We start from the raw sequence: 15533 nt of genomic DNA, 5'->3' as shown, positions 1-15533 counted from the left end.
TAATTTGTTGGGTTTTCCGATAGCTTATTATTTGGTATTTTGTTCTCTTTTGTTTGTGTTTTATTTGGTAATTGAGTCATACTCTTGTAAATAAATTCTAGTTTGTTTAAAACTAAGTGGTTTGACCAGCTGCATCTCTCCTGGAATATCCACTGTACACCTGATTGAAACAACTATTTAGGGTCTGGGATACTTGCCTGAAATGTTATGAGGGGGTCTAGCCTGGTCCATAACACATCCTTATTCCACTGTTTACTATTTGGGCTATTCCATCTCTTATTTCATTCTACATGTCTTTTTGAAGTGTTGTCTACCCTGGAATCTCTACTTTCCATCTTTGGTAACTTTGTAGCCACATCTCTGTAACAATGATTAGATCTAAACAATTTACCTCTTCTTGAGATACTAGTTCATCTATTTCTTTATGATATCCACCCCATTTTGGTAAAGAGCCATTAATTTTATTTTTTCCACTTTTTTTTCATGGACTATTAACTACTGATGCCTTTTAAGGAAAGAAATCTGTCTACTTGGCCTGATCTAACATACATCTGACTCCAGATCTACAGTACATGGTTGTCTCTTAAACTCCAAAATAGCCTGGTAAACTTCCCTGATTAAAGGCAACTAGCTTTGTCGGTTACAAAACAATATCCAATGAAAGAAAGGGAAATTAGCGTTTCTCGCACATCCACCCTTGAACCCCATCCCTCCGGTCACAACAAGGATAGAACCCCGCCATACTCACCAAGCTCCTCTGGTCCTCAGCTTTCACACCGTTAATATCCAGATACAGTGCATTATCCTCCACCATTTCTGCCACCTGCAATCAGACCCCACCACCAGACACATATTTCCCTCCCCGGCTCCTATTTGTGTTCCGCAGAGACCATTCCCTCCGTGACTCCCTTGTTATGTCCACACCCCACACCAATCCATCTTCCACACCCAGCACCCCCTCATACCCCCGCAAAATGTATAAAACCTGCGCCCATACCTCCCTCCTCACCTCCTTCCAAGGCCCCAAAGGAACTTCTCACATCCAGTAGAAATTTTTCAGCACATCTACCCATCTCATTTATTGTGTCCTTTGCTTTGGATATGGTCTCCTCTAAATTGGGGACACAGAACGGCAACTCGCAGAACATTTCAGGGAACATCACTGGCATACATCTACCCAACAACCTCACTGCCCTGTGGCTGGCCATTTCAAAACCCCCTCCCACTTCACCAAGGACATGCAAGTCCTGGGTCTCCTCCACCCCAAATTCAAGCCATCCAACATCTGGATGAAGAATACCACATCTTCAGCCTTGAGACTCTTCAACCACATGGCATCAATGTTGACTTCATTAGTTTCCATATCTCCCCTCCCCCACTTCAACCCAGATCCAACCCTCCATCTCGGCACCACCTTCTTGATCTGTCCCACCTGTCCATCTTACTTCCCACCTATCCGCTCCACCCTTCCCACTGAGCCATCACAATCAACCCCCACCTATTGCTTTCCCAGCTACCTTCTCCCCCAGCCCCACCCATACCCCCATTCCTCCTATTTATCTGTCAACCCCTTTCCCTTCCACAATCCTCATGATGGGCTTATGCCAAAAATGTTGATTCTCCTGCTCCTGAGATGCTGCCTGACCGGTAAACCAGTACGACACTCTTTGACTTTTATTTTACTATTGACTTTGATATGCCTGTCAGAGCCCTGGAAAGATCCAGAGAGGTTCATAACATGGAAATAAATGGTCACTAAGTTTATCAGGCTGTTTATCTTCTTATGGAAAACTACCACAATCAGGTGTGACAACATGATAATTCTGAAGGACTACTCTTCGGAATATCATAAACTTAACCATTGCCCACACAAATTAAGGCTGTAGAGGTGACATTACACTAATTTCAGTAGGGAAGAGTTCAGGAGCGAGGACACATAGCTTTACTAAAAAAAATGATATGGAGGTATTGCAGTGCACCTACTTGATAATGATACCCAGAACAGAATAGGAAGGGACAGAGTGTACAAGCACAAAACAACAGCAGCAAATAAGGTCAAAGGGGGAATAGTAGTAAAAAGATAAAAATAGTAGCCTTTTACTTAAATGCTCATAATGTTCTGAACACAATAAATCAGTTAACAGCACAAATATTAGTTAATTGGTATGATCGCATAGCCATTATAGAGATTAAGTTACAAGAGATCAAAAATGGGAACTAGATACTCAAGGAATGTGTATTTTTGAAAGAGCAAGCAAGAGGGGAAGTGTGATGTGGTAGCTTTCTAAGTTGTGGACCAGACCAAACCCCCTTTGAATATATCAAGGAGATAGCCCTGGGCCCTAACTTTTCTCATTTAAACACAACTGCAAGATGCTGTGTTCCAGGTTAAAAATCACACAACACCAGGTTATGGTCCAACAGGTTTAATTGGAAGCGACTAGCTTTCGGAGAAAGCAGCGACGCTCCGAAAGCTAGTGTGCTTCCAATTAAACCTGTTGGACTATAAACTAGTGTTGTGTGATTTTTAACTTGGTACACCCCAGTCCAACACTGGCAAATCCAAATTGTGTTCCAGGTGGAATTCAACACATTACACTACTCAGCTTTAAGCAAAACACACTTTGTTCTTACCTTATACTTAAAATACAAACAAAAGAAAGATGAAATGGATATAATTTTAACTCTATTGGAAGACTTAACAGAATATTAGATTACTTAACTAATAAAAAGCAACTGTTTCAACACCAGAAACATTGCACAAACAATTCTTGACAAGGCAAATTCAGTAAAATAGATTGTCTCACAGGCAATGTTTCTCCAATCCAGAATGAAAGAATATCTGTGAAAAATTCTGGTAGAGGGAGCACTTTGCTGTAGAAGGGAGAAATGTATAGCTGCTTCAAAACTTCAACAAGGACTGAAAGCTAAACTAAGACCCTGGTTCTGTGGGAGTCTGGCTCCACCCAGTCATACTGCTCCTATTGTTCCAACCTAAAAAAAAACCAAGACCTCAAAAACTGTGTACTTTGTTGACTTAGAAGAGACTGCTCACCATCTCCGTCTTAACTTTTCTTTATTAAAAGAACAAAATGCATCCCTTAAACCCATAGTATCGTCACAAAGTATAAGGTAGAATAAGTACAATAATAAGAAATTATTTTGGTTCAAATGATGCAGAATTCATTTGGGTGGAGTTATTTAATAACAAGGGGAAGATGACACTGGTGATGTTGTCTATAGATCCCCTACTAATAGCTAATAGTCATAGGACAGAAAATAGACCATGAGATATTGAGGGCATGTAAAAAGGCAGTACATTAATCACAGGTGACTTTAATATTCATGTAAAATAGGAAAGTCAAAGCATATTTGAGATAGTTTTCTGGATCAAAACAGGCATCAGGCTATTCTATATCAGGTAATGTGTAATGAGACAGACAAAATAAATGATCTCAGAGTAAAAGAACCCTGAGGGAACAGTGGCTATAACGTGGTTGAATTATTGGACTCAGTTTGAGTGAAATAAACACAATTACTATTAGCATGGAAAAAGTACAAGGAACATAAATGGAGGTGAAGGGTGATAACTCCCCTGGATCAGATGTGAGTTATCCTGGGATTTTAAAGGAAGTAGTTATGGAGATAGTCAATATGCAGTCGGTTCTGCAATAGCGCGTGTTTCTTCAATGAGAATTGGCTTTAACACAATTGAAGAATTTAGACTGTTACTTGCAGAACATGAACTTTCTTTATCTGTTTTGGCTATAACCTGATTCCAGTCTCATTAGTTTAAATGGCGCAGCTATTGTGTGATTTTCTTGTTACCTTACGATTGCACGAGAACTGAACTATTGTGTTATGTTAGAACCGACTGTACTGATTGTAAAATTTTAAGAATCCTGAGATGCTGGAAAAGTCCCAGAGGTTCAGTAAAACTGCTAACTTATTTAAAAGTGAAAGGATGCAAAGAGAAAGCTAAATATAGGCTGGTAAGCTTAACATCCGTCATTAGTAAGAATATAGAGTTGACCATCAAGGATCTAATAGCACAGCATTTAGATATACATCATACAATCACACAGAGTTAGCAGGGTTTCATGAAGGGGAAATCGTGCCTGACAAATTTTTTAGAAATCTTTGAGGAACTGATAAGGAAGATAAAGGGGATTCAGTAGGTCTATTATGTTTTAATTTCCAAAAGATATTTGATAAAATATAATATATTAGGCTACGTAATAAGGGCTCATGATGATGGGCTGGTATATTAACATGAATAGAGGACTGGTTAACTAATTGACAACAGAGAGTTGAAAAGAAGGGTGCATCTGGCATTCTGTAACTAATGGAATCGCACAGGGGTCAATACTGAGGCCACAATTATTCACAATTTGTTATGGACCTGGATGAGGGAAGGGAGTGTCATCCAGATTCGTGGATGACACAAGAAAGGTGAGAAGGCAAGAGGTGAAGATGATACAAGGAGATGAACTTTTTGCATTCAGAAGATTGTGTGACTTTAGAATCCTCTGCCTCAGAAGGTGGTGAAGGCGGGTTTAATGTGTATTTTTAAAGCAGGGGTACATAGATTCTTTATAGGGAAGGAATCAAGGTTACTTGGGAAGTGCAGAATTTGAAACACAAACAGATCATCCTTGTCCTTGTTGAATGGCAAAGCAGCGCTAAGAGGCAGAATAATCTATTTCTATTCTTAATTTGTATGTTAATTCTTCTCAAAATCCAATGATCTATCAACCCTCATGTTCAGGATCTACAGTGCCTGCTTATGAAACAACCTGATCTTGAAATTCTCACTCTCGTTTTTAAATCCCTCCATGATCTTGTTCCTTTTTCTCTCCAATCCCACACTCTTAGAGACTACACTCATCTGATTCCAGCCTTTTATTCATGCTCAGTTTTAATGCCATACCATTGTAGGTTACAACTTCTGCTGCATAGAATGAAAACTCTGGAATTCGCTCCTTCCATTTCTCTATGATATTTCTTTCATTTAAAAGTGAAGCACTTGATATTGGCTCATTATGAGCAGCAACCTACATTGCTCTATTCAGTTCTTTGGCAAGCTTCCTGTCCATTGTGCCAACAAAATCAATATGTGCAAAATCCTTGTCCAACTTGCCCGTCTCACTGCTGACATTATGGATTCTGTTAGCAAATTAGCTCAAACAATCACTCTGCACATCTCCCTCCAACATTCTAGTTCAATTGTGGACAAGAACCTGTTATCCATGAACTTCTTGTGATTGATTATATTATCATGACCTTACAGGAAAACTGGCTGAGAGCCAATGACACTTTCATGTTCACTAATATATCTATGTCTGGCTACATCTTCCACCAAATGCCACATCAAAAGCGTTGCAGAGGCAGGAGGGAATTTATCATCAGATCACACCTTGGACTGAACTCTTCTTATACTTTCTCCATTTTTAGAACATCTCATCTTATTACTTATCTCTTTCAAACTTATTTGGTCTCTATTGCTATCCCAATTATGATGGAAATTTGAACACCCACATATCATCATTTACTAAATAGCCTCTGTACTGAATGATTTCCATACTTAAGTGATTTTAACCACTATATTTGACCAAACCACATAAACATTAACAGATACTGCTTTCATCTGCTAAATCTGTATTCTCCATTATACCATGAGACCAAAACTGCATACAGTCCATTCTGCTGTTTCGTCAACACGAATTGGCTGTAATGCAATTGAGGAATAGGTGAATACTATTTGTAAAACACAAACTTTCACATACATTTGTTGGCTATTACGCGATTCCATCCCCAAGTGTCATGGTGTATGGAGGAATACAATATTTACACCAAGGGTCTCTGCATTAACATCACATGTTCAGCTGGCTCGCGTGATTTGTCCTGAAGTGCATTTTGAGAAGTTCTCCATAATTTTCTGTTGTGGTTCTGTTCGCCGAGCTGGGAATTTGTGTTGCAGACGTTTCGTCCCCTGTCTAGGTGACATCCTCAGTGCTTGGGAGCCTCCTGTGAAGCGCTTCTGTGATCTTTCCTCCGCCATTTGTAGTGGTTTGAATCTGCCGCTTCCGGTTGTCAGTTCCAGCTGTCCGCTGCAGTGGCCGGTATATTGGGTCCAGGTCGATGTGCTTATTGATTGAATCTGTGGATAAGTGCCATGCCTCTAGGAATTCCCTGTCTGTTCTCTGTTCGGCTTGTCCTATAATAGTAGTGTTGTCCCAGTCGAATTCATGTTGCTTGTCATTGTTGCTTGACAAGCAACATGAATTCAACTGGGACAACACTACTATTATAGGACAAGCCGAACAGAGAACAGCCAGGGAATTCCTAGAGGCATGGTACTCATCCACAGATTCAATCAACAAACACATCGACCTGGACCCAATATACCGGCCACTGCAGCGGACAGCTCGAACTGACTACCGGAAGTGGCAGATTCAAACCACTACAAATGGCGGAGGAAAGATCACAGAAGCGCTTCACAGGAGGCTCCCAAGCACTGAGGATGTCACCTAGACAGGGGACGAAACGTCTGCAACACAAATTCCCAGCTCGGCGAACAGAATCACAACAACGAGCACCCGAGCTACAAATCTTCTCACAAACTTTGAATCCATAATTTTCTTTTTATTTTGCAAATTTTGCTGAGTTACCCATAAATATGGGAGGACAAAGTAAGAGGAATGTTTACAAGAGGCATTTTGGTGATTAAATTGCAGGTGGTAAACATAAACGAAAGGCGAAAACATTTGAAAAGAAGCGAGATGCTATAAAGGGCTTTGAATGTAACGAAAGAACATGTGATATTGTTCATGCAACAGAAATAAATGAGTCTATGTTATGCACCATTTCAGACAATGCAGAAAAAAAATTAAAGCAAGCTGTATTGCTGGAACAAGCCTGAGTGATAGCAAATCTGAGAGATCATGGCCAAGGGAACTTGAGGAGGTGGAGCAGCTTCTAAGTGTGTGTATAGAAGATCAAATGTAAAAGTGATCTGGGACCACTTTCTCACCATAAAAGAGAAAGCTTTATCAATTTATGAAGATCTATAGAAAAGAGCTGAAAACTCTGCTGGTGTGCCTGCCTTTAGTGCTATTAGCAGCTGTTTGCTGGTTTTAAGGACCGTTATGCTTTTATTTAAACTGTGCTATCATTTGTGCTCGGCTCACACTATATTCGATTCTTTTTAGATTAGATTACTTTTTCTAGATTAGATTAGATTACTTACAGTGTGGAAACAGGCCCTTCGGCCCAACAAGTCCACACCGCCCCGCCGAAGCGTAACCCACCCATACCCCTACATCTACATCTACCCCTTACCTAACACTACGGGCAATTTAACATGGACAATTCACCTGACCTGCACATCTTTGGAGTGTGGGAGGAAACCGGAGCACCCGGAGGAAACCCACGCAACACGGGGAGAACGTGCAAACTCCACACAGTCAGTCGCCTGAGGCGGGAATTGAACCCGGGTCTCTGGCGCTGTGAGGCAACAGTGCTAACCACTGTGCCACCGTGCCGCCCACGGTGATATTTTTGGTGGTCTGTCCAAACTGTATTTTTTCAATAAGCCCTGTTATTTTTATTGTGCTATTTTCTATAGCGTGAGGTTGCATAAAAATGTAACTATTATGTTATAGTGGAAAGGACTGTATGGTACTCCAAGTAAAACTTAATGAAGGTGCATGCAGGGACAAAATTGTCTGCTTGATTTTACATTTAGTTATTGACTGAACTGCGATAACGCTATGGCTTTTAAAGGTTTGATTTGTTGTGGGATTTTTAAGTTCAGGTACCAAACTGCCTATTCAAGGTCAATAAAGTAAATAGCTTGTGAGGCCTTGGTCTTTTGTTAGAAGTTGGAACAATAGAAGCAGCAGGAATGGTTGGAGTCAGACTCCCACAGAACTAGGGTTTTAGTTTAGCTTTCAGTGATTGTTGGGGCTTTGAAGATGGATGGGGAAAGCTGTCTCTATCTCCCTCTGTTACAGCTAAAAACCTGGATCTATTTCTGCAGCCAGAATTGCATGTGAGGCAATCTGTTTTACTGGCTTTGTCTTTAGCAAGGCTGTGTTTATGGGATGTTACTACAATAATTTGGTAGTTAAATAAACTTTTACTTTGTTCCATTTTCCAATAGATTAAAATTATACAAATGTTTCTTTCTTTTGCTTGCATTTTAACTGTATGGGAAAGAACAAAGTGTGTTTGCTTAAAATGTGACCAATCTAATTATACCTGAAACACGGCATATTCCACATGCCTCAGTATAAAAATTGAGGTCTTGGCTATCTTCTTGGGGTTGGAGGAGGTCTGATCCATAACAGAACACACTACTGTTTCTCCCAGCTATCCTTTCATGTCACTGCTAAAGTACTTTTAGAAATCTATGTGTAATAATGCTCTGATGCCTTTCTTTCATCACTTTTCATAAAGTTGTTTTTTGATGGGGAGATTGGGTTTAGTATTGGCCTTGCCCATAAGCTTAACACTGTATGTTACCATGTTAAAATTAATTTGACACTCATGAACCTGATTTCACATATAGATCTGCTTAAAACAGCAAAGCATCAGTTATGGTCCAAACACTCAAGCAGATCTCAGCAGCTGCAATTTTGTATTTTCTGAGGATTTTCACAAATTGCTACTCCACTTCTTTTTATTTTACAAAAGGAGAGTGCTTCACATTTGAGAAGAGATTACACTCAGGGCCCCTCAGGATTCTCTTGTAGTGGGATTTGGAGCAAGAGAAGGGGAGTTGAGATCAAAGCAGAGAAAGGATGGTCAGAACTAGAAAGATTGAAGAAGATGCTCAGCACTCAGGGGATGAAGGTAGGTCAGATTCAGAACAGGTATAGGAATTTGAGGTGTTACGTGGGGGTTGATTCTAGAGTCAGTGAAAAAGGACTAGCTCCCAGAGATTGAAGGGTGCTTTGGTTGCAGAGTGGGATAAATGGGGTTGATCTGGAGGCAGAGAAGGATATTTGGGTCTGGAACTAGGGACGGGGTTTCAGGTCTGGTGGGCAGGGTATCTGGGTCAGGTTGAGCTGGGGGTGTCAGACCCAGAATGGGTGAAATGGAGGCTGGGTCTGAATTGGAGAAGCAAGAGTTGAATCTGGCGGCAGGGGAGGATTGGTCAAGTCCAGTACCAGAAAAAGTGTGATTGGGTTTGGAGTGGGAGCGGGGTAGTGGGGGGGGAGGTGAGGGAGCAGGGGGTTATATTCCTGGAGGTGAAGGTGGTCAGCTTTCAGTGGGTTAGGAACAATCAGGTGTGGACTGGGTGAAGCGGCATCAGCCATCAGGGATTAAATGGTGATCAGCTTTCAAGATTGAAGGATGTTGTGTCTATATTAGGTGATGAAGTGGTAGGATCATGTTCAGAGCAGGGGAAGGGATTTGGGACCAGAATGAATGAAGCCTGGCTAAGTCCAGAACAAGGTTAAAAACAAGGACTGCAGATGCTGGAAACCAGCATCAACAAAACAAAAGGTATTCTAGAATGTCTGGAACAACGGTGAAATTAGAAATAGAACTAGAACTAAGGACTTACCCTCAAAATAAGGGAGAGATTCAGGACTGACTTGAGGAAGAGCTTCTTCTCCCAAAGGGTTGTGAGTCTGTGCAATTCCTTGCCTATTGAAGCAGTTGAGGCTCATCTGTTATTTGTTTTTAAGGCAAATATAAGTAGATTTTTGAACAGCAAAGGAATTAAGGGTTATGGTGAGCCAGCCAGTCAGTGGAGCTGTGTCCACAAAAAAGATTACCCATGATCTTATTGAATGGTGGAGGAGGCTGGAGGGGCCAGATTTCCTACTCCTGCTCTTATTTTGTATGTTCTTATGTTCTATACATGAACGGGGGTTGCGTCCGGAGCAGGTCCAGAGGAGTCAGGTTCCTGGGATGTCAGGTCAGAAGGTAAGTGGTCTGCAGGGAGGTGTGGTTGAGGCTGTGAGAGTTTAGTCTGGAGTTAATTGAGTACTTACTTAGGAGTTAAACAACACATTTAATCATCAGACTTTTCCTGTGTATCTATTTACTTTATTTAATTGAAAACCTCCAAATTCTAACATTTAAATTGAGAGTTTCAGAGAGTTCCATGTGTAGAGGAATATGCTAGTGAAATCTTCAATTCTTTTGAAGTTTGCTGCAATAGCAATTTCATCAGGTCCCCATAAAGAATATGCTGCAATAACGACTGTCCAGCCATTGGAAAATCAACAGGAGTAAACTAGAATTTTAATGTTCACTGGTAACCATCCCCCAAAACACAGCTCAATCCATTTCTAATGATTTTTTTTTCTAAACCCTATCAGACTATTCTTAATCTGGATTGACATATTACCATCAACACCAAAGCTTTAATGTCAAGCAGGTAATGTCTACAAGCTTTCCTCCAACACCAACTTCATAACTTTTTTTCAAAAACTATAATTAGATTTTTAATAAATTAGTTTTTTTGTTGAATATGTTAGGTGTCCCTTGTTAATAAACTAATCACATAGTGCACTCCTGATAATTCCCTCAAGCATCTTTCCCATGACTGATATCAACCGGCAGGCCTATCCTGATTTGAGATCATCTCAAAAAGTTTTAATAGATGGGGACTATATTTGCCTACTTCCAGTCAACAGGAACTATCCCAGAAGGAGTGAGTTGTTAAATATATGGGCTAGATAGGGACTTGCAGAACAATTTCCCCATCTCCCAGATGATCCTCTCATTCAATTGAGCTACTTTTAAGTAATTAATTTTAAAATAACATATTTACCTATTTTAATGCTAGTACTGAGATCATTAAACTCACTAAATTCTAACAGAATAAATACTGTTATGTTAATTTGAATTTATGCAGATATTTTCTAATCAACCTGTTTATAGGTAATATGATACAGCTCTGGTGCTGGTGGGACATGAACCCAATTAGACAGGAAAACTGCTTCTCATTATACAATTAACATTGTTATATCTGGATTGAGTTGCTGTATATATTATGTATCTGTTTATCTCAGCACAGTAGAGACTCTCTCTCTAAACTCAAACAGTTTATTCACAGAATGCTAACAATCTTATAACTTAAAGAAGGTTAACATGTGTGCATCTTTGCAGACTTTCCAGTTGTCCAGAACATCCTGTGGAGTTTGACACGTAGGCTTATGAAATGGAGCACAATTTCCAGAACAGGCCAACCTATTCAAATACAGACCAATTACTATACATCATTACAAATGTCACTTTTGATAGTTAATAATTGGCAGTAAAAAAAAGCACAGTTGACTTGGTGATGGGAGGAAAGAAAACATTCAGTAGTGTGAAGTGCACTTCTGGATTAAAAGAAAAACGAGAAAATAAACAAACATTATATTTTTGAACTCACACAAGGGTTAGCACTTCAAGGCAGATGACAGAATTTTAATGAGTTGTAAGCAAGTGCCCAAAATAGGCATTATTTAAACTGGTTACCTATGTAATGTAAATCCAAGATCATGGAAAATTATCAGCACTGTACAAGATAATGGTTGCAAAACAATTCATGTGGAATACTGTATGAAGCACAACCCAATATGATAGCACACAGACTTAGCTGGAGAAAGTCTAGCTCTAGATTCTGATATAAATAGATGCACAATCATTGTCTTCTGATTGTCTTCGTTACTGTGTCTAACTAGTCAATGTAAATTATACTTATTGCTATTGTGCAGTAAACTACATTTTTAAGATAGCCATGACGCAGAGGTACGGGTGTTGGACTGGGGTGGATAAAGTTAAAAATCACAACACCAGGCTATAGTCCAACAGGTTTATTTGGAAGTACTAGCCTTCAGAGCGCTGCTCCTAGAGCAGTGTTCTGAAAGCAAGTACTTCCAAATAAACATGTTAGACTATATCCTGGGGTTGTGTGATATTTAACTACATTTTTAAGATAAATGCCTTTTCTTTACCTTAAAATTCATTAATGGCTCTTTCTCTGTAAAATCAACCAAATAGAAACTCACACAGTTAAGGGCAAATGAAGTTTTGGCACAAGATTGGTGCCTGCAAAACCACTGATAAAGAGAGTAGAAGTATTTTAGGGGGTATTTGGCTCTACAGGATTAAAAGAAGTCAGCCAGTTATCTCTTGATATTTTGGGATCTTTGGTATACAGCACATCGCATTTGCGCCATACAGGTGCCAGACAATGAATATCACCAGTAAAAGAGAATCTAATCATTGTCTCTTCACATTCAAATATATTACTATCAATGAATTTGTCTCCATTAACATCCTGGAGTTACCATTCACCAGAAACTGAACTGGACTAGCAATACAAATACTATAGCTACAAGTGCAGTTCAAAGGCTAGGAAACCTTAAGTGAGTAACTCATCTCCTGACTCCCTAAATCCTGCTCACTATCTATAAGGCACAAGTCAGGATTGAGATGGAATATTTCCCACTTGCCTGGACAAGTCCAACAAACTCAAGATGTTTATCACTACTCACTGGGATAATGTCCTGGAAATCAAGCAGCATTATTCTTGCAGTCATTACAACATGAAAATTTGATTAAACCACTGCATTGTACAATTATTATTTACTGTCTAATTTGAGTTAAAAGAATATGCACACCAGAATTGTTCCACTAAGAAGTAAATATCTATTTATTACAAACAGACTACAGCTATGTACTGTATGCAGCATGGCTTTGTGCTGCTATGTCACTATGTCGCCAGTGACAGGCAATGCCAAGTTGCCCATGCTTGCTTTGTGGCCTTTTAAAGATTATGTGGACGTAAGATGAGGCTAGAATTGGATGGGAAAGACACAGTGGCTCAGTGGTTAGCATTAATGCCTCACAGCACCAGGAACCAAGGTTCAATTCCAGCTTCAGGGGACTGTCTGTGTAGAGCTTGCACATTCTCCCTGTGTCTGCGTGGGTTTCCTCCGAGTGCTCCAGTGTCTTCCCACAATCCAAAGATGTACAAGTTAAGTGATCACCCATAGTGTCCAGGAATGTATCCAGCCATGGGAAATGCAGGGTTACAGGATGGGGTAGGAGAGTGAGTCTGGTTGGGATGCTCTTCAGAGAGTTGATGTGGAATTGTTAGGCTAAATGTTATAGCTGGAAAATAAAATGTCAGAAGCTTAGTTCTAGCACCAGCCTTCATCATGGAAGTCAATGAATTATTTTTTTAGTTCTTTTTGCCTTTTGATTCCTTTCAGCTCTTTGCTGATGACACAAGGTTGTGGGGACACCAATTCTCAGTCTTTCATTCAATGGGGATGCAGTGGCCTAGTGGTATTGTCGCTCAACTACTAATCCAGAATCCCAGAATCTGGGGACCTCAGTTTGAATCCTGCCATGGCACACAGGGGAATTTGAGTTCAATAAAAATAAATTTTATAAAGATATCTAGAATCAAGAGTTGACTGTTAACCATGAAACCATTATCAATTGTTGGAAAAATTCATCTGTCCTTTAGGGAAGGAAATTTGCCACCCTTAACTGGTCTGGCCTACATGTGACTCCAGTGCCACAGCAATGTGGTTGATTCTAAACTGCCCTCTGAAATGGCCGAGCAAGCCACTCAGTTGTATCAATCGCTAGAAAGTCACAATAAAGAATTGAAACCGGACGGACCACATGGCACCTTGGGATCAGCCTTCACAGTCGTTGGTTCAAAATCCTGGAATTCCCTCCCTACCAGCATTGCGGGTCAACCCTCAGCAAGTGGACTGCAGAGATTCAAGAAGGCAGCTCACCACCACCTTCTCAAGGGCAAATAGGGATGGACTATCAATGCTGGCCGGCTAGTGACGCCCAAGTCCCATAAATGAATTTTTAAAAATTCAATGGTTGAGGACTTGACCTTTTATTAACAATGAAGACAGCTTTCTCCCCCCTTTCAACAGAAGTTTGACAGAAGTGAGACAGTAACTCACAGACAAAAGATGATGGAGAACAGCTAGTTTCATGAGACTTCCAATTTCTCCAGACAAAGAAGAGAGAGGGAAAAAAAAAGAGAATGAATGTTTTCTTTTTTTGCAGGCTAGATATTTGTTTGGCATTTCCACACAGAAAGCTGTCGTCAATAGCCCAGCAATCAATCAGAAGATTGTAACTCTGCCCTCCTGATCCCACAGCAATAATTGCAGATTTGCCTGGAATTCTGTCTCCCTGCTCTCAAAGGCAGCATTGCATATACAACTCACAATATGTTCCATAGCTTGTTTTTACAGCTTGACACCATCCAGGACAAAGCATGATTGGCACCACACCCACAAGCATTCATTTCCTCCACCACTGTCTGTACCATCTAAAAACTGTGTTGCAAAGATTCGCCAAGGCTCCTTCCACATCACCTTGCAAGTCCTTGACCAATATCATCTAGAAGTATAGGTTAACCAGTGGGTTAAAGTAATATTACTCAAGTGTGAAAATCGACACTTTTATTACCAAAATTATGCTGTTTTACCTCTTTCAATAGATCTCAATCATAGGCTGTTTCTGCAAGTCCACCTCCAAGCCATTCAGCATCTTGACTTGGAAATATATCATCAGTTCCTTCACTGTGATCAGGGCAAAATCTTGTAACTTTACCTTCAGAGCAGTATTGGTCATATGTAAACTAAATGGACTGCAGTAGATCAAGAAGATAGCTCATCCTACCTCAAGGGCACCTAGAGATGGACAAAAATTCTGGCCTAGACAGAAAAAACCAGTTATTTTGAATTTTTGTTCCAAAAATCACAACACAACATCTTCTGAGCCAGGACATTTCACAGGGAGGATTCTGAACACCAAATAATGATTGGGTTCTGTGCTCGACATAATGCAAAGATAATGAGCCCCACGGTTTAGCGAGGCCAACTATGTTTTATTAAAACCATCAAAGAAAGAAAAACATATGTCCAAAAAAACTTAACCTTGTTTGAGAAGATGTAACTTAAGAACCTTGATATCCTAAAGATTCAGTAATTTAAGTATCTGCTTCTTGTCTCCAATTGCCTTCTTGAATAAAAGATGAATCCTTGCAAATGCAGGAGTGTTTGATCCATGAAGGGTAAAGTGGATTCACCAACATTTAAAGTACTTCCTCAACCTCAATTATTAGCAGGAAATCAACAACCTGTGAGGTCTATATTAAAGTAATATTACTAAGATGTGAAAATCTGCAGTTTTATTACCAAAATATTGTTGCTTCGCCTCCATCAATAGATCTCATTCATAGCCACTCATCTCAAAATATTTTATTTCAAATAGCACCTACATAGACAAAAGAGTTAAGAGACACAATTTTGTGAATAAAGCATAAGGGTCAAGTTACAATTTTGGAGCTTATAACATCTTTATACAGTAAACTCAGTAAAATTACCAATTTGTGCCATAAATGTTCCAGAGTCATCAGCTGATCTTGGATGCTGCCTTCTAATTTTCCGTTGTTTCTTAATTTCACTTCCTGAAAAAAGAAGATAAACCCATTTAACCCTGTGAACTATGCTGACTTAAAGTCCAAAAATAAGAGATTT

At 39.9% G+C, this 15533-nt stretch overlaps 1 protein-coding gene across 9 annotated transcripts in view; it reads right to left on the bottom strand.

The window, feature by feature from the left end:
• adgrb2 (adhesion G protein-coupled receptor B2) overlaps window positions 1-15533 on the bottom strand; it is a 758374-nt gene that overhangs the window by 496750 nt on the left and 246091 nt on the right. For 8 of the 9 annotated variants that reach the window (XM_072548607.1, XM_072548608.1, XM_072548609.1 and 5 more), the window contains one exon: window positions 15380-15463. The exons of the other annotated variant lie outside the window; for it this stretch is intronic. In XM_072548607.1, the coding sequence (XP_072404708.1) occupies window positions 15380-15463 (84 nt within the window). The remainder of the gene's footprint in view (window positions 1-15379; window positions 15464-15533) is intronic. 9 annotated transcript variants of the gene reach the window in all.

Source organism: Chiloscyllium punctatum, chromosome 27 (assembly GCF_047496795.1).
Source record: "Chiloscyllium punctatum isolate Juve2018m chromosome 27, sChiPun1.3, whole genome shotgun sequence".
In the NCBI taxonomy this organism is placed as follows: domain Eukaryota; kingdom Metazoa; phylum Chordata; class Chondrichthyes; order Orectolobiformes; family Hemiscylliidae; genus Chiloscyllium; species Chiloscyllium punctatum.
This window is presented reverse-complemented; position numbering and strand designations above follow the sequence as displayed.